At 37.8% G+C, this 20,873-nt stretch overlaps 1 protein-coding gene across 1 annotated transcript in view; it reads right to left on the minus strand.

Annotated features, from left to right (window-relative positions):
* Positions 1-20,873, minus strand: part of PCNX2 (pecanex 2) — a 154,765-nt gene that overhangs the window by 60,013 nt on the left and 73,879 nt on the right. Inside the window, exons 20-22 of the mRNA XM_054280537.1 lie at positions 17,297-17,438; positions 13,663-13,840; positions 1,489-1,598 (exon numbers count right to left, since the gene is read on the minus strand). Of these exons, the coding sequence (XP_054136512.1) occupies positions 1,489-1,598; positions 13,663-13,840; positions 17,297-17,438 (430 nt within the window). The remainder of the gene's footprint in view (positions 1-1,488; positions 1,599-13,662; positions 13,841-17,296; positions 17,439-20,873) is intronic.

The raw sequence follows: 20,873 nt of genomic DNA on the forward strand, positions 1-20,873 counted from the left end.
AGCACTGCCTTAGAAGACAGATTTTCATTTACAAAGCATATTATAAATATAAATAATAAAAAGCTAGGCTAGATCACTTTAGCAATAACTCTGTAAACAAACAAAACTCTGGTTTAGCTACTTTCCAGTTTGCAAAATTTAATTGGTAATTTTATGAAGAGCAAAGTTACCACTGCAGAAAATATTTGTGACCAAAGGGAAACTTGTTATAATGCAATCTTAGTTCTTAAATGTTTTGCTAAATAAATTCATATACATTTCCCCAACAGAAATGAAAAATTTTTTTTTATTGTGAAATTCTGGAAGGATTTGCTATGAATAAACTAAACCTCTTAGGACAGATCACTCTTTTATAATGCTTTCCTTCTATAAGAAGACAATCTAAAACTTTCCCTCTGGGAGTTATTCTCTGTGCACTTCCCTCTCTCTGAGGCTTCCATTTATTCCTGCCATCTAGAAACATAAGCATTGTTATTTAACATTGTTTATGCTTCACAGCAAAGGGCAGACGGAAGAAATCGCTCAAGGGAAAAATCCCCAGCCCTGTGGGGTGAAAGGAACAAAGACTTAAATGCATACATCTAACAAACAGTACAAAGGGAACTCATCAGAACAGAAAGGTCTGAACTAGAACCACTTTGTTAACTCTTCTTCCACAACTTTGGTTAACAGGGAAGTTAGAAATTAAAAGTTAGTATCTGGTAACGACTTAGATGCCAATATAGTTACATTTGTTCAGTTAAATTGTTTTTCAGGTTTTTTTTTTTTTCTGTATCCAATCAAGTTTCTAACTGAATTTGAATATAAATTGAGTAATTTTGGACTAAAAATTCAATATACAGTTTTTAACCGTACAGACAGGTCATTGAACTCTGTGTTTTACTCCCCATATCCACGAACCTGGAGATCACCCTGGAAGAGGCACTAAAACAGACTGCTTCTGAAGGACTGCCTTGATGCTGACAAACATATATAGTTATTCATAAAACAGAGTTGAAAGGTTAAAAAGGAGAATATTCCTCAGCACCCCAATGAAAAAAATTTACATTAAAATGTAAAAATCTAGCTGCATCTGAAATTGAAAAAAAAATCAGGACAGTTGTAGCAGAAATTAGAAAGAAACTAATATTTGAGAGCTCAGTCAGCCATAAGCCCTGCAATATGTCTGTCACAACATTTCTTTCTGGATGCATCAAAACTCAGTGCTGAGGACTGGGGAAGTAAGTAATCTGCAGAATGTGGCTGGGTGGGAATAAACACACCAGGTTGAGTCAGAGTTCAGTTTCCCAGTTTCGGATCCTATGCAGCCAAAAAAAAAAAAAGAAAAAAGAAAAAAAAAAAAGAGAAAACTGTGTTTCTCAGATGTTCTGAGATTTCCAAATTTTCAACTAAATTACCTAAGAATTTCAAATCTCATTCAAACACTGTATATAAATTGCATACATGAAGAGGAACTTAAAATAAAGCAAAACAAATTTATAAAGGATATGAGGTATTGCAAAGAGCTGAGCGAAAACATGGAACGATGACCCCCAGGCAATCTGCCAGGGAGCAATGTATGTCATGATGAACTGCAACTTCTGCAGTAGGTCCCACAGCTGAAAAATAAAGGAAAAAAAGAAAAACATTGTCATTTTATATGCACTGAGATAATTTCTAAACTAGTATCTGAAAGAGACACTTAAAAACTGTGCCCTGGAATAAACATGAGATAAGTTATATTGTATTATTAACTTTCATATTAAGGTCTAAATTCAGTAAGGCATTAGAGTATATTCTTCATTCAAAATTTAAACTTGCAATGAGGTACATTTTTGACCACCATACTGAGGCAGCTCCCAGATTACCTTTCAGAAGTATGTCTGTTCTAATTAGAAAGTGGGAGAACAGGTTCTGATATTCACTGACTACATATGACCACAAGTCAGACGGATACAGGAGAGGAGACTCCGGGAGAAACTGGATAGAGTGAACAGAGAAAGTTCAATGTGTGACATGTGACTGTGCTCATGGAAATCAGACTAACTTCTCAAGAGCACAACATTCCCAGTTTTTGACTCAATGGGAGAAGTTATGATGTAAGCATATGCATGGCATTAATAATGAATTGTAGCTGCAGTTTCAAGACCACTGTCTCATAAAAAAAGTTGCATAAATATGAGCTTTTATTGTTGTGCAGTGCAAACTGCAAACCACAATGAATTTACTTTTGCTTCCTGTAAATTATGCTTGGTGCTTCAACAGTTTCTGATTCAAGAATAATGTGTACTTTTTCCCTGGAATACATTTCTCCCCCTCTGTCATTTCTCTTGGCATCAGGCCAAAGCAGATTCTTGTGTCTCATCTACTGCAGAGTGGGTTCCTGACAAACTGTCAGGAAAGATTTGGCCATCAATAGACATTAGTGCTCAACACACAGGGAAGTTGACAGTAAAATAGGAGTATATGCAATATTTCATGCTCATATAGCAAATATATGCTGAATTTCTTAGAGTAATTTTTTTTTTGAGTTAGTGAAAAACAAGACTCTGCCAACATCCTGAAAGACACTGAACTGTATCAACACTTGTACATTAAAATGCTTCCAGGGAATGTTCTCAAGCACTGATATTGTGCATATTTTTAAACTGCTAGAAAGGCATCTGGGAAGGTTCTGGTCTGACTCTTTCAAACAATCTCCAGGAATTCTTTTGAATGAAAATCCTCCCTGGTTCATTTCTAGGTGGCAACTCCATACCTGCACCTTGCATACAGACTGAGAGAGTTCATCAGCACAGACAAAAGCTCCTTAAGTCACCAGCCCCAAAGTCCCACTTGACCATCTGTATCCACAGTGGCAATGCACTTACAGGATGCTTCACTGAGCTTCCCCACAGATTGCAGTAAATAATTGCATATCAAATGTGAGGGAAGCAAGAATCACTTGTAGCATTGACCTGCTTTGGTCTTCGTGCTACAAAACCATCAGAGAGCAGCTGCTGACTCAGTATAACCAGTGTCACCCTAGCTCCAGCTACAACTAATAAACATTCCAGGTGAGATGCAAGCAGTGATTCACCCACTTTGTTTGTTTTGGCATGACTCAAATTAGGAGCAATACACAAAGTATAGATTACACTTACTTTGCACAGATATACTATTTAAAACCACCAAAGCCCTGATAAAAACAAGCTGTTCCAACCCTTCAATGCACAGCCTGATTACCCCTGCTGAGATAAACTCATATCTTGCTAACCTTGTTTTCTGTCAAAAATACTACATGGGACTTGCAGACTGCAGCATTAAAGTAAGCAAGTAAAACTGAACTGAAACTCAAATGGACATTTATGTATTTGAATCTTATTTAGCAGGTTGTGGTGTTGCTTTGTTTTACTTCAGTTTTATTTATCTGAAACACCACAATGAACAGCTGGAAGAAAAATTTTATCTGCAAAAAGATTTCAGTGAAGGGCTGGAAAAAGCTGATGACTTGCATTTGAAACTTCAAAAAATTAAAACTGCAGCACAACCCAGCAAAGTTCTGCCAGTTACAGATTGACAACACAGAGTCATAAATTACCCTAGCTGTGCTCAAAGCACAGAATTCATCAAAAGGTTTTCAAATCACAAAAAAACCTCAGGTTTTCCATCTGCTAGGAAACCAAATCCAGGAGGACACTCTTCTGGCTCTTTGTTCCAATATATAATTTTCATTTGTTCTTTAATATTTACACCTTGCAAAAGCTGGCCCATGAAGCCCAGGTTCCCTGTTGTATCTAACAAGTCCTACTGCTTCTGCACTCCCCACTGCTTGAACTTGCTGCTGTTTCTTCCAACACTTTCCTCTCAGCTAACACTGCCACAAGACAGGCAAAGGAGCTCATTTCCATTCGAGAACATGAAGCAAAATGCTTTAGTGAACCTCTCTTCATTTTTGAAAGCCTTACAACACTGCACTTAAAAGCCTGGAAATGTGTGATTTTCAAGCTACTGCCTTCATTAAGAGTTGTCAAGTGTCTCTTTTACCTCTTAAATCCCTGCTTCCAGGGCATGTTCTGCAAAATGCCTTCAGGGTAATATGCCATTAGCATTTTACATCTCTAACTATAATTGCTAAAGGTGATGTCATCCACCAACTACAACCCTGAGATTTAAAAAGGAGGACTTGGCTTTACATTTTCTCTTTTTTATTTTGCTAGAACGATCTAAGAAACTGTTTCTCCTTATCAGTTTCATCCAATTTGCAATATGCTTCCTCCTGTATCTGACAGGGAAACTCACAGAAAGAAACTGAAGCTGCTAAAAATTGCCTTTATAAATAGGGGAGACTGAGCCATTCTCTTATTTCAACTGCAACTAGCTTCATTTCAACCTTCAGTAATTTGAAGACATGAGCTAAAGAGGAAAACCTTCATCTCTTTTACATTGTCAGAAACAATACAGAATGAATTCGAAAGAGAAAAGGCAAAGCCCATCTGGGGCTGAGTCTCTTGAGGAAAGTAAAAGGCCACAGAAAGAACTTTTACAGGTGTATTGACAGCAACACACAAACTGGAAAAATCACATGGACCTGCTGAGGGATGGGGCACGGGACTTGGTGACAAAGGGCACGGGGAAGGGAGAAGTGCTCAATGCCTTCCTTGGCTTGGCTTTACTAGTGACCCATCAAGCCAGAGGCCCCTGAGAGCTGTGAGGAAGCATGGAGAAATTGAGACACTCTACATAGCAAAGGATTAGTTAAAGGCACATCAAACCACACTAGAAAAAACCCACTTCCATGGGACCTGATGGGACACCTCAGCCCTTCTGTGGTTCTGTGAAACACACAAATTATCCCCAGTAGAGTTCTGTTTGAATGAGGGTAAGGTGAACAGTACTAGATACAAAGAGGGAACATTCTAAAGTCAAGGTGAAAAAAAAAATAGTCTCTGGTGAATTTTAACCCTCTTTTTATAATCACTTCCTTAAGCATATATAAAAGATTAATTTTTATTTAAGACCTCTACATCCCAGTTTAGAATGATTTATAAAAGAACATTTTTATTAAGCCTTATTAGATCTTCAGTGTTTTCTACAGTTCAATAAGCAGAAACTATTATATGTTTATATACTATTTATAATATATAATTATATATTATGTAGGGGGCATAAAAGTTCTAATATTCCTAGATATATTTATGCATGTGACAGTTTTACACAGTAAACAGTTTTTCAAAGTCTTTGATAAAGACCTTAAATTATCAGCATGTCTGGTGAATTTAAACCAGCACTACCATCAAGTAAAAGTGCAGAACATGCATCCATCTTTCATGTTTATTTTATGTGGACACACATTTTACCTTAATCATCTTTAAGCCTTCTATGAGTTCTGAAGCCTCTACAGTTTTCTGGTGCACCAGTGAGTAATAAACAAAGCAAAAGCAAAGACTCATCTTCCCAGGATTTTCTTTAAATCTGGTTATTCTTACTTAAATTTTATGGAAATTAGTTAACATACATAAAAAATTAAAGATTTGTGGAGTCTGAAACATCACTAAAATTGTGCATTCTCTTCTCAGTTTGGTAGATTTTAATAAACTAGGCAGAGGTTAACACCTGAATTTAAATGACTCAGTGTGAGATGGAGACTATGCAATGCTCTCAGCTTCTGGCGGCCCTTCTATTTGTTTGGCATCTGCTGGGATTTTGTGTGGGCAGGCTTCTTGGCAACTCTGGGACTAAATAATGCATAAACATTAACATTTCCTGCTAAGTTTAAATTTTTCTAGGTTTTAAAAAACTGTGTATATAAATACACATAGGTTTTAAACCAAAATAATGGTCATATATATAAATATATATAGCTACATGCTCTACATGCAACACAAATTGAGATTAAAAAAGTTAAGTGCAGAAAGAAATTATTTAGTTTGAACAGGTATTCTTTATATTCCTCTTTAGATCCTGTGACCTTGAGATGATTTGAATGAAGACTCTGAGAGGAGTATTTACTTCTTCATGTTAAGCTAATTCTGATCAAGTGGAAACTCCAGCTTTCAGAATTAAATTCTAATATCTACTGGTATATTTTTATTTTCTTTTTGGTATGTCAATAAAAACGAATATACATCAAGAGTGAAAAGCTGTAAGTATGCATGTGTTTAAGGACATAAAATTAAACTTGCTAGAATAATTTTACTCTTGTTCATTGCTTTGCTTTGCAAATCATTGACTTTTGGGTTTTTATTTAACACCATTTGAAACAAACTTCACCTATGAAATCCTGCAAAACAAGATCTACTGGAAATACTAAAGGTTTTTACTGCTTATGTCTTAAGTCATTGTGACATTCTATGTTGTATTTGGACAGCTGTGTTTGAGCCTACAACAAATACTTTCCAGGATGTCTTTACCTGCACATGGTTACAGACACTTGAAGCCTTTACATTGTGGGCTTCAAAATCGTTGTCTAATGCAATACATACAAGAAAGAGAATGAAAATATAATCAGTCCAAGTGTCTGATATCAAACCTTGGAGGAAAGAATATATTCCTCAAGCACAACATTCAGCACTTAAGAATGACACTGTACAAAACAGGCATGTGTTAAGCAGTTTGAGCAGCAAGCCTTGAAAGCCTTACAATTAAAGTTAAATGTTAGCCAGATGTAATTATGGTAAGGATTATGACAATAAGATGATGATAAAGCCTAACAGAGCCCTAGATCTGCTCATGGCAGATCCTGCCTCTTCCTTCATTGTCAGCTGATAGCAAGAGCCCAGGGAAGGAACCTGTGGCATTGCAAAGAAACAGACTCACATATTTGCCCAAGGTGGGCAAAAGGTGATCAGGGCATGCCAGCTCAATATGAAGAGGGCCAGACAGGCAAAATAAATCAATGCAGCTGGGAGTGCACTCCTCAGCTGCACTGATTCAGGCATTTTCAGTAAAGCCTTCACAGGCATGGAATCTGCCAACACTGTATCTTCCCAGAAATTTCATTTTTGAAAGGACTGGGCACAGGCAAACCTCATGTTGTTGAACAAAGGCAAGTGAAAGGTCCTGCATCTGGGCTGGACAAACCCAGGCACAAACACAGGCTGCTCAGAATGGATAAAATGGCAGCCCTGTGAGAAGGACTTGGGGATGGGGATGGATGAGAGGCTAGACATGACCCAGCCATGAAACCAAATGTGTCCTGGGCTGCATCCAAAGCAGTGTGGGCAGCAGGGCCAGGGAGGGGATTCTGCCCCTCTGTTCTGGTGAGAGCCCACCTGGAACCCTGCATCCAGCTCTGGGGTGCCCAGCCCAAGAAAGACATGAACCCATTAGAGTGGGTCCAGAGGATGGTCAGAGGAATGGAGTGCCTCTCCTATGAAGAAAAGGCTGAGAGAGCTGGGGCTGTTCTGCCTGGTGAAGAGAAGGCTCCAGAGAGACTTTAAAGCAGCTTTGCAGTACTGAAAGGAGACCTACAAGAGAGCTGGAAAGACGGGCTTTTTATAGGGGTCTGGAGTGATAGGAGAAGGGGGAATGGTTTTTAACTAAAAGAGATTTACATAAAGTATTAGGAAGAAATTCTTCACTAGGAGGGTGGTGAGGCACTGGAACAATGCCCAGAGAAGCTGATCCATGGAAGTGTTCAAGGCCAGGCTGGATGGGGCTTTGAGCAACCTGATCCGGTAGAATGTGTCCCTGCCCATGGCAGGGGAGTTGGAACTCGATGGTATTTGAAGTCCCTTCCAACCCAAGCCATTCTAACATTCTGTGGTAAAGGTGGACATAAGAAAAAATACCAAGTTTGCACTGAGGTACTCCAGATTTCTCTTTCAGTGCCTGCATCAACACAGACAGAACAGGCCTCTATCAGCATGAATGCACATGGACATAGACCTCAGTGCACACTGAGCCATGCTGAGCCAGGGAGTGGGTGTACATCTCCCTGAAGCCCCAAATGCACTTGCCCCATTCTAGAGAAAAAACAAACAAACAAAAAAAAAAAAAACAAAAAACAAAAAAAAAAAAAAACCCACAAAAAAAGGAGAGAGAAAATGTAAATTGTAACGTGTAATGAATGAAGTCTGACAAAGAGGTCAGTGACAGAAGGCTGAATGAAAAATCAATTAAACCATTTTTCCAATATTAAGAGGAAACATGAACTGTACAGTGCCCAAGGAGTCTATGGAAAATACTACTGGGATTATCCTGTCAAATATCAGAAGTAGCCTTCAGTATTTTACTCAGCAGAAAGTGTCTTAAAAGGGTTTATATGCCAGATATCAGAAATTGAAGGAACAGCTGTGAGCCAAGAGGCTAGAGATGATTAAGACATTGGATTTCAGTATGCACAAATGGCAAGGAATGGATTAAAATATGAATTAATGACTTAGAAGCTTTGAAGTGAAACATCAGATTTAGAGAAGGGTGAAAAATCAGAAGAGGAAAGGAAAAAGAGTGAGGCTTTTGAATTATAAGTCTCACCTAAATCAATGAGACATGCCAACTAACCAAGAGTTTTATTGCCTTTGTGGCAATAAAAAGATCCAATAGGTTAATTACTTGACTTCAACAAAGCACCAAGAAGGTCAATGCACTTGGCAGCACTTTCTCATAAAATGAAGGAAAACAAGATGACACACAATTTCTTTCCTGTCCAAAGGATTGTGTTGCAGATGTTGAAAGTTAAGCCTGATCAGCAAAGGTCTGCAAGGTTGCTACAAACTGGCTGCATTAGCTGGATCTACTTTGACAAAGATCATCTTTCATAAACATGTGGTCTTGGATACTATATGAGAAAGAAGTATACAGAAAGAGAAAAGATTCTTATAAAAATGTGAATTCCTTTTTAGCTGGAAAATGTATTCTGAGAAAGAGGAAAAAATATCAAACAGGGAAATTGTATATTTAAGTGAGCTCAGCAGGAATAAGAGTACTTAGGCAAATAAATTCAGTGTTAATGAAGGCAAATTTAACAAGCTCTGCTCCTTTGATTATTTTTCCTTATGCATGAAGACAAATTCAGAACCCTCAGAAGACTTGATGATAAGAAAATATAAGGTGATTTCATATTTTTGTGTTGCTAATTAGTTCATACACACACACAAATTAGGAGGCCATTAAAGTACCTGACAGTAACATATAAGACAGTGAAAGAGCTAAGAAGTTATACTCCTATACATTTGAAGGCTAATGGCACTTGGACTTATAATTCCCATTCAGATCTGTGTGGTAGATGAGTGTGTAGGCTAGGGGTGGCTCACTCTTTAAGGCTTAAAGGAAGCTGCACAGATTTGTGAAAAATCCATATTCCAAAGTACAAGTATAATTTCCCAGTTGTGCTGTAGAGATGAAAAAGGTGCTGGTAAGAGCCAGTTTAGCAGCAAGCTCCCAGGAGTGAAGGGAATGGCAAGAACCTCCCGCTAGGCTTTTGTAGTAGCCAAGGGCACACTACAGCCAGGAGCATCCACAGCACAGTACAGAGGTTTTTGCTGTCTTTGCTCCTTCAGCTCAACATCAGCTCTGCTTGAGGTTCCAAAAGCAGTTCAGGGAGATACTATGACTCCTTTCGACCAGCAAAATTTAGAGGATGCCTGTGGCACTGGATGAAACGGAAAACCACATTTTTAACAGAGCACAGCAAAATAGCTGGGGACAAGTCCTGCCCTGAGCATTCTTGTTAACATTCAGCCAATTTCAAACTGATATCCCTGCTGTTTGAATGATTTGCATTCACTTCTACTTCATGCTTAAATACTGGTTTATTCTTGAGCAGCTAGTCCAGACCTTTCAAAGGCATCTCACACATCTGCCACAGAAGGCAGTGCTGGGTACATTACTGTTTTACTTTTTGTTTGCTTGTTTTTATCACACTGAAGAAAAATGGACTGGATGAGCTATAATATCACTTAACCATCCACATGCTCCTCCTCTGATAGCTTTTGCATATGTTAGAGCTTTCCCTCAGGTAAATATTATGTCAATAGACAGCAAAGGAATTGAAGAAATATCCATCTTTTCATCAGTTCCAAATAAACTATTCAAACCATTTAATATTTCCATGTTTGGGGGGTTTTTTTCTCTTTTTTTTTTTTTTTTTACTCTATTACAGGAAAGAGTCTCAGAATTTTTCCTAGTGTTAAAAGTCTAGGAAGAAATCTCCTAAAACCTGTTAATCCTATTATATATTCCATCTTTGCTATGCCTAGGAAGAATATATTCTCCGTTTTTTGTGGGTTTCCATTTTCACTTAATATGAACATTCTTATTAATCTTTGCACTGACATTATCTCCTAAAACAGCCAGGGAGAACAAGTGGCTCATTTGAAAAGTTTACATGGAGTCATGTAGACCAAGACTGTCTTGATTATCTGGTTTGACTTCCTGTAGAATATACATCAGAGCATTACACCCACACATGTTGAATAAGCAACCACAAACTTTTAAAAGGCCATTCAGCTCTGATTTAAAGATTATAGACAACAGGAGTTTTGGACAGAAGATCCCCTGGTTGTAGTCAAGGACACAACCTGATCTTGCTACATGGAAAGTCTTAGTTTAAGAAAGATGGAGACGTCCTGTTTCGCTTGAATTTAAAGCTGCAATCATTCTCAAAAACAAGTAAGAAAATATTTCCTAAATGTTTATCTTGCTGCCTTCCCAAGGCAATTTGAAATACAAAATAGCACACTCTGCATATGCCTAAATCAACATTTAGTGTTTTCACATTCTGTGAATTGTCAAAATGTAAACAGCTAATAATTTTTTAAAAATAATTGAATTAACTGTGTTACATTAGTAAGTCTTATAAAGTTAAAAAGACAAAAAAAAATCACAGGAATAGAACTGAGTAGACTCTCTTGTTCTCTGTGTTACCTCAGTGTGGGTGTTTTGGCTAAGAGAGATAAAAATCTGTGAGCAGCAATTCGGACTTCCGTGTCCCAGCTTGCTCAGGGAGCAGTATGCTCATTTGGAGTTTCTGATTTGACTAAATTACATTAAATTAACAGCACAATGGGGAAAACAAGGGAAGCACAATCAGTGATCTATTTAGAAATACTCTACCAAACATTATTAGTAAAGTTTTATTCCATATAATCTGCATCAAGAGTGACTAGTGCAGTTGTGAATGTCTATTGAATTTAGATTCTTTCTTCCCCAGAGCCTAGTAGAAGAAAAAAATATTATCACCATGTTTTGAAAGCATGCAAAGCTTTTTGTGGGGTAAACTTGCTTAAAAACTGCCATCACTATGACTAAGACAGTGCTTCTAGTGTTCCCTAATTAAGAGTGTGGCAAACTGACATTTTCAACGTGCAAACAGAAATCAGTGATGGCTGTGTAATAAACGCTGCATAGCTAAAGGTGACAGTTCTAGACAGTATTTCAGATTTTGTCTGTATTTTAAAAAATAAGTGCAAACATAAAAATGACTGAAATACAGACAGAATCTGTGAAGACCCATAAAGCTTTTAGGAAGAAAGGTGGATGCAGCTTGCTTAGAGGCTATAGTACGAAATAAACACACATCATCTTTATCCTCAAGTGATCATATCCTTTACTGAAGTTCCACAATGCTGAGCTAATTAAAGCTCAAATCTTAATTAGGGTAAAGAAAAGTTATGCCCTTTATGATTTGAAATTAAAAGGAATTTAATTGCTATCATCTGCAATGCTACTTTTCATATTGGATCTAATGATCTTTGTGAAACTGTGCATGTGCTTTTATAATATAAATAATTCAACCATTTGACTTAGAACTTCTAAATGGAACAAGGATGATTTCACTTGCTGAACTGATGACCTGCAAAATTTCAGATATTGTTAGATATGAAGATGGAAGATTAATGCTAAAACCACATTTTCAAAACATGTCTGCCGTACAGCCTTCAGTCTAGTAGAGCAGTAGCAAACATCTCAATTTAATAAGCATCCTTTGTTATCTCATTCTCACTGCTAACACTAGTCTTTCTACTGTAAACAGTAGCTTCAATCTACCCAAGAACCTCTGCAAAAATCCTACTGAAAAGACGTTATATCTCTTTCTTTCAAAAGCATGCAATAATTCACAGCAGTATTTTGTGATATGCTCATGAGGTCATTTTCAAAAGAATTAACAAATAGTGGAACTTTCAATTCTGGGAAGATAATTTTTTGATCCTGTAAAGAGGTTTTCAGAGAATGAGCTTTAGGACTAAGAAAATCATCATTCAGACATGGGACTTAGCAGTAATAAACTTCTCTGGAGACAAAAATTTACCCCTTTCTCTAGGGAACATGGTAAATGGCATAATGGGAGCAATCTCTGCATCGCCTTCGCTGGTTATCTTTCACTCTAAGCTTAGAAGCTTAAAAAATTACTCTAGTCTTGGTTTAGGATCAGAGTATGGTGGAGGGGGATCTTGTTAAAGCAGAGTTTTGTCTGATCTCTTCTACTCCTCTTCTGCCCTTCCTCCCCAGCCCTTGCTCTCATCCCAGCAGAGAGAAAGCAGAACAACAGTTCTGAGGGTGAAGGCTTGAAGCACATAAAGCTTCTGCTGGAGTGTGAGCCAAGAATTCAGCAAGAAGTGTGAGCTCAAGTTACCTCACTAAATTGTGAGTCCTCCTTTCTCATCCTCCCTTACAGCAGCACAAAAATAAAGGAGGAAAAGCATGTAATTTCTCCTTCACTCTTTCCCTAAATGACTGGGAACTCCCAACATAACACCAATTAACCGCAGGTTTTCATAATGGGCCTGAAACTTCCAGGTGGGCACAGACAGCAGTATGAGCTGGTGCTACTTGTGAAGAAGGGTTAAATATCTCCACAGCACATGCAGTAATCAATACAGAACCATGTCTCTCTTCTCTCACCAACTAAGGGACGCTAGCTGGGACATACTCACACATATAAGTGGGAATATTTTAGAAGAAGAAACCAAGAAAAGAAGCCTGAGAAAAAAACCCCAATAAAACAAAGAACAAAAAAACCAAACACCTCACTAGAATTACCCTTGGATGAATACTTTCAAATCTTCAGTACTTTGTCATGTTTTCTCAAGGTATCAGTTAAGCCTAATTCCTTCAGTGAAACAGCTTAGATTCCAAATAAAGACAGGGTCTGACCTGACTGATGCAGAAAGGGTTTGGTAGTTTTTAAATGAACTCAACTGGAGCACACTTCAAGAGTTAACAATGTAATAGAGAGGAAGGAGCACTGAGGTTAAGGTTAAGGGCAGCATCACAAGGATAAGAGACTGAAAATAGGAAAAGAAAAATGTTAAGGCTGACATTAGGAAAACATTTATTATCATGAGGATGATTAGATAATGGAATAATTTCCCAAAGGAAGTTGTTGAGTCAACCACTAGAGGCATTCAAAGGAAACCGAGATAAAAACACCAGGCGATTGATCTGGAGGGCAGTCCTGCACTAATGACCCAAGAGGCTCTTTCAAACTCATTGAGGATTCTCCTCTTGAAAACAACAATTCGGAACATTAGACAGCAGCACGTGAACAAAAAGTAGATGAAAAACATTGCACAAAGCCAGAAAAAAACATTTAATCAAAGGCTTTTTTTCAATTTACAGATTTTTTCCTCTATAATACCAATAATTTGAGTCTATGTATGCATTCATTACTTCAAAAAAGTCCTAACGTGTATTGATCAGCCAGGTGAAACTGAAAATATTCTTTTTTTCCAACAAAATTATAGGAGCTCTAAAACTTGCCTTATGAAACACGATGGACATCATGAAGAAATCCAGCAAGAAATTTTCCGAAATGTCTCTGTAGTCAAATCGGAAGAAGATCACAGTAAAGCTCAAAGTAACAAACTGATTAATAGGATTACAGAATGAGGAGCGGAGGAGTTTCATCCCAGCAACTGTTATCAGGATAATGTCACAGCTGTAAGAAAAGCAGAGAGAAAAACCTAATCAAGTCATAAGGCATTAAATTAAGAAGCTCCTAAATACAAATATCTATACCAGATGTATTTTAGATTGCTTTACACATCTAAATCTACAAATCTTCTTTACTAAAAGTATACAGAAGTAATATCAGAAATCATCACATTTATTTTACTTATGTGAATTTTGTATTTTTCCCTTATCATTATGACACATTTTTAAGTTGTAAAAAAGAACAAACTCTGTACTAAAACGAGTAGTAATGACTACTAAAACCCAAAAATCTAGACCAGACATTTTTATATCCCTCATAAAGTAAAACTTTAGTCCAGGAAATACCTTGGCACTTTCATTAATACATTACTGTAATTTGAAAAAAAAAACCAAAACCCTTGAACTATTTTTTTTTAATTACAAGAAATTTCATGTGATTACAGAATTTATAATTTTACTTGTAATTTCATTATGTGCTGCCAAAATTCTGGATAGAATTACACATAGATGTGCAGTGTTTGAAATTCTTACCACAGCTCTGGATCAGAAAGTTGACTATTCTACATAGTAGTTCATCAGATCAAAAGAACTTGTGTTGCACCTATGTCTTCCAAAATGTGGGGATTTCAACGTATAATGAGTGAGAAAGTAGACCAAGTATTTGCAAAATGCATGGAAGGTTCTCCTTCATCCTGCTGCTAACCAGGAGAACACCTGCTGCCATGACTGACATTTGGCAGGCTAGAAAGCTCTCAACAGGTTTTCACCATCCTAGCAAGATTCCTATTTTCCAGGTTGATTTTATTTCATGTGGCATTTATTCATTTTTGTGTATCTCACATAACGCAGATGCAACTTTATTTTGAGTGCTGGTCCTTCTAAAGGATCAGCAGGGCATTACTGTTGGAATGAAACACCAAGCTGACCTTATTTTCCACCTTGTCAAGACTGTTCTTTTCAATTTGCCCCACTCTTCTGAATTATGGAAAACCTAATGACTAAGCTAAATAGATTCTGAAGCCAACAGAAGCCGTCCCAGTGTATCGTATATGAACCAGTTGTGTGTTTTGTTTATCAAAAAGAAGAAAATTCTTGCATCATGGAGAAATTTTCACATGGAAACTTACAGATTATAGAGCAAAAGGAAGACTTTTTAGTCAATGTGTCTGGTACCATCATGAAACTTCCACCAAAAAATGACACTTTACAAAATAACGCATTCAGAGGTAACAGAAAATAATTTGCTCATTATTCCTTCTTCTTTAAAAATACTGCCACACCAGGTGCTTTTCCTGGGGCCTTAACTCCTGGGAAAAGATGCAAGGCAATGTGAGCAGGGGGGTGATTTCCAGTGCCTCTTTGGCAGGAACAGGGGCAGGCACTGTCAGCATGGGTCCTATTAATAACCAGCACACCAGGGTCTGGAAAGCTCAAGCAAACTCCTGACTATAAAGGAGCTGCTCTGTCTCCTCAAGAAGCAAACTGCTGCAGTCCTTTAAATCACAAAGCAAGGTGAAGCTTCTTTAAAAGACAAATTCAATTTCAGGAAAACTTTGACATCAAACCACACAAAATGTGGTTGACAGACACTTTCAGACACAGAGTGGGAGGGTGTTTTCTCTTCCCTACAGCATCATGCAGTCTGATCCTTAGGTGGTCAATAACTAAGGAATGTTCCAGCAACAGAAAATAGGTATTTATGCATTAAAACCCTCATTAACACTGTATCTGGAAGTAGCAAGGAGAATCCAGGATGCCTCATGGGTTTACAGAGTTCAGAAAGAGGTGGGATCTGAAGCTGAATGCTTTGTGTGTGGCATTTGGATGGCAGCTGCAGGGAGAATGTATTAAAGAGGAGAGCCAGAGGAAAAGGCATACTGGGAGTTTCATGGATAGAGCAGAGTTACAAGGAAAAGGAGAGAGCAGGTTTCACATAGGTGATCACACAGACACAAGGGGGATGGGGAAGGAAAGGACTGCTGTGGTATTCCCCCACAGGCCAAACAATCAGAGGCAGACAAATGTAATTACTTTCTTTAATCTCAAGACTTCTGGGGGTCTGACTCATTTCCTCTGAACACTTGAGGGAGGTGATACTTTAAAGTGCAATCTAGCTTGGAGGAATGACTATGTAAAAATAGCACCTTCCTAACCCTACATATTTGCTCCGTGCATGTATTCAGTCACGTCTGCTAGCTAGTAACAAATAGCATTCTGACTGCTTTTAATTCTCCCAGCCTTGAAGAACTAAACAGAGGGATAACTGTGGATGCAGTGTCACCTTAGACAATACACCTGAACTCCTGAAGCACCTTGGCTGTAGCACCTTCCAAGTGCCTGGGGGAAAAAAGGTCAGTGGGGAATTACAGGGGTTATCAATGAGTGACTGGTGAGAGTCTCTCTGCAAAGGAAGTTGCCTGGGAGAAATATGCAGAAAATTTGACTAATGCCCTAGTCCAAATTTCAAACTAAAGGGGCTGCCTAAAAGCAGGGGCTGCCTTTTCCTTATAATTGTGTAGTTCCTAATGCTGTGTTGCTCCTCAAGAGAGAGCAATAATTAAATCAACATGCAATTTTTACATCAAAGTTCTTTTATCTAATATTTGAAATTAAGAATCTGCTTTATTATGGATATTGAGGAACTCTCCCCCACCTCCCAGCAGTTTTTCTTGCTACTGGAACATTCCAAGGCTGTGTCTTTGTTTTATCATCTGCATCACTGTCATTCTGATAAAAAGACTGCAGAAACTCTGCTCACTGGGGATACTGCAGTCACCAAGCCTGCTGAATATCTGCAGTAGGCAAGTCACTGACTAAAATACTTACCATAAAAGGCTGTCTGCAAGGATCATACTGTGAGACCATGGATCAGCACCACCAGTTCTGCTTAATAGCTAAGACATCAGACTTTGTCAAAACCTGTACCCCCACCTTTTTCAAACCACTGTTAATGCAGGACTACCCACCTTTCTACACTGTTTAATATTTCATTCAGCCTTAAAAGACTTGTGTGGTGAAGCTTCTGATAACTCCTTTGGGAGACCACGGCATAGTGTTAAAAATCCTCAGTTAGGAAATGTTTCCTGATATCCAGCCTAGATTTCTCATTTTCGTCTGATTAATTCTAGTTACCCCACTGAGTTTATGCCCATCAAACACCTGCAGTCTGATATGGTGTGTCTTGCTTTTAATTGACATTTAGACCTTCCATATATATCTATATATAGCTCTTTAATCTTTTAATTTCACTCTCTCTCACTGGAGACACGTTTTAGTGTGCTAAAGTAGTTTTGCATCTTTCTTGCAGCAAAGCCAATGATTATTGTATTTTGAACTAAAATGCGTAAAAGCAAACTCTGACAAGATTACAGGATTATTTAAAAACAAATTCCATTTCTCAGTCTTCAGTCTAAAACCAAATATTCTACTAATCACGTGCCTTGAGTTATAATCTACTTACTGTGTACCAAGCTTCTTGTATTTACTAATTGAGAAAGCATCAATGGTGAGTGCATTCAGTATTATGGCTGGATATAAAATGTATTTCTCAAAGCACTGTAGCCACACATAAAGCCTTTCAAACCACATCAAATGAGCAGCATCTGAAATGGAAATTCAGATAACAGATTGTGTCATCAAATCATCAGCATTTTTTGCACTGGAGTACCATAGAAGACACGAGTCAGCTCACATTAATAAATATAGTCAATCAACTAATTTGTGAAACAATAGAATTCATAATTCTTTGGCAACAGAGAAATTATTTTGTTCTCTCAGTTTAGAAAGTATCTGTTTTGCTGCTTATAATTGCACTCCTGAGACATATTCAGAAACAATAAAAGATAGTACATGCTAGATGGTAGTTTTTACATCATCCAATTATTTAGTCAGTATATTAAATAGTACTCTCAGTGGATGTAATGACCCCAGAGAGGCCCTCTCCAGCTCTGGTACTGACCTGCTGAATCACCTAGGAAACCTCATTTGAACTCCGTGCCTCTACTTCCCCATCTTACAGTAGAAAAACACTGTTCCTTAAAATGTAAATTATCATTGACCTCACTGATAAATGAAACACCCCTTGAGATCTAAATACTGAAGAAATATCAGGAGGTAGAAATTGTCATAGATGTTTCCCAAAACACTTAAACAGACACTCTAAGAAGTATCTGCCAGGATCACATCTCACATCATTCCTCTCTAAGGAATAGCTTTTTTCTTTTTGCAGTAGACTTTTCTAACAATACCACAGTGCTTAATATGAGTATTAAACAAGAACTGAATGCTCCATGCAATTCAGCTGCTATGAGAGCTTAGGTGAACTGAGTGCAGAATCCTTGTGCACAGACAAAAACAATGCCTTTCTCCTCAAAGCTCAGCTAGACAAGGTTATTGGAAAAACAGTGAACACAAAATGGCAGAACTTGTTATTAACTCAGAAATAAAAATGCCAGCTACTGAATCTCCAATAATCATCCCTGTGAAATTAAAACACTTCTATGTAGAGACCCCCCCTCTTCCATACACACCTTTTCAATGACAGACACAGAAGTTATGCTAAATCAATGGATTTCTACATTCTACAGGCACAGTTGTATATTGCATAGACTAAGAGAAAGATCTAAACCCAATCCTTCTAATTCAGGATGAAGTCATGCTTTGCCAGTACCTTAAGCTAAGACAATGTTCTTGCAAAAAAATCCCCCTTCAGAAAATATAAACAACTTCTGTTTCTTGCTATAACATAAAAATATTTCCTCTTCATTACCTAAGGGCCACCTCCTAAAAGTTCATACACACAGCAAAATGTCCATTTTGAAACTGAGTTATCTTCCCTATTCCCCTCTCCTCCTCCTGAGCTCAAGCACTTCAGCCATGTCCAAAGCTGAGCTCTGTGTAAGAACTCAGGCTTCACTAAAGAGATAAGCATATCACACAAACCAAACAGAAGGTGGGTGCAGGAGCACAGAGAGGTCTGTTCAAACAATGGAGACAGAAAAAAGAGCTCACATTCAGAAGGGGCCCCAGGGAAAGACATGGATTTGAAAATGGCTTACATAAACCTGTGGGGTATAAAAGCACTAGTGGGGAGGAAGTAGAAGACAAAATAGCCTAGTATATCAGGGCTTCTTTCTCATTTATTCCTGCATATCACTAATTTTTCTACACATCTATATACCATAAGCTCATACATCTTGACCTGATCTTTTCATCCTGCAGCCAGCCAAGACAATGACAAGCAATAACTGAGTTATCTCACAGGGGCAGCACAAGAATTGGTCTGATAATTGCTATTCCATGGAACACCTTAAAGGCTGAGAAGCTCATCCAAAGTCTGTGCAACAAAGCCCACAATAAACTTGTGGAATTTCACTGCCAGTTGTTTGTCTAATTGCAAGCAGTCATTTGTCTTTCAATAGCAATCCTCTTGTAAAAAAAAAAAAATTAGAATTAAAATCTATGTAGTAAAAACTCCTCACAGACATCTTATTTTGTGTACTTGTCCTTTCATTGTCTGCATCTGACAACTATGGGGTACTACTGTCCTTCTGTCCTTTTTACAAGTTTCTCTTTCTATACAAAGAGGGAACATTTTAAAGTTTAGTTCCTACATTTTATTACAGGTCAAAAGAAAGAAGACAGCCCGTCAGACATATCTATCAAAGGGATTACCTTTTCCACAGTCTGTCTCATCTCAGACATGATAAAAAACCTCTGCAGCAGCCTAAGGGACTAAAATATTTTTTTTTTCAATTCTTGTTTTCTAACACACAACACCCAGCTACATTGCAATAATACTTAGACCCCAAAGTACAGGAATGTGCCATATATAAATGAGGACTGCAAAAGAAGCAAAAAAAGCCTGTTTCCGCAACATGAGAAATGCAGCTGGATCTCAAAACAGAAGGAAACCCATCTGTAGAAATCAATGCAGCAGGTCTCTACCTTCAACCTTTTCAAATGCTGAGTCACTGCGTTTAGGAAAACAATGGTTTTTGACAAATGAAGACAGACTTAATCAGAACAAGGCAAAGAAATCCTACAGTGGTCTTTTATGATTAAGTGGTGAAACAAACAGTGCAAGTTGGGTATTTATCAGAATTACTGGTTATCAGGGACAGGAAGTACTGGACACTCTTTTCAGCTGGGCATGGTGGTTAATAATATTTATATTTCTATTATACTTTCCTTGGCATATTACAGTAGAAGTTAAAAGGCAACCTTCAATCAAGACTCTTTTTCCATACCCAACCCTTCTTTGGAAAGTAATTGTTTCGAAACACATAAATTTTTTTAAATAAAAAAGATTTAAATCCTTAATGTATGGTTTTCCAGAGACTCTTTTGCGGTCTAGTTGAAGACAGACTGAAGTCCCTCAACAGACTGTTCTCCAAATGCTGTCTTCAAACACTTCAGAAACATATACTGAGAATTATTAAGGCGTGGGATCCATCAAGAAATGACAAGCAAGATTTGGCTGGTAGCAAAGGCAAAAAGAGAGCTGGGGTGGAGGGGGGAAGTTTTACTTCTCAAAGCACACTGCCTGCTTCAGAAATAACTCTATCAGAGCAGGAAATCAGATCTCCACATACTAAAATATTGACTGATAGTCACATGCACCAAGGCACCACTGGTGAAGCCAGCAGACACCAGCAAGAACAGATCTTACAGAAAATTTAAGTTCTTTTCAATTGTAATGTTTCTCCAAAAGTGTCACAATTGAAATTAGAACACTTAAACTGCACTACATTTGCTGATATGTCAGAAAGTGGAAAAAATTCTGCCTCAATTTCATCAATCTTTTAAGTTTTTAAATTATGTAGAATGCCAATGTATTAGGCATGAACTATACCACATCAAGCAACACACAAGTAACAGTGCTGTAATGTAAAACAAAAGGCAGATCAGACAGTGGCTCATGAAAGATCACACAGAGGCTATGAAATTATTAAGGAATGGGAACATTCAACATATGAGGAGAAACAGAGAGCTGGGATTGCTTAACTTTGAGAAGAAAAAGCCTTGGGAGGCATCTT

The sequence above is a fragment of the Melozone crissalis genome, unplaced genomic scaffold (genome assembly GCF_028551555.1).
Source record: "Melozone crissalis strain CALT ecotype California unplaced genomic scaffold, PUWL_Pcris_2 ptg000027l_1, whole genome shotgun sequence".
In the NCBI taxonomy this organism is placed as follows: Eukaryota; Metazoa; Chordata; class Aves; order Passeriformes; family Passerellidae; genus Melozone; species Melozone crissalis.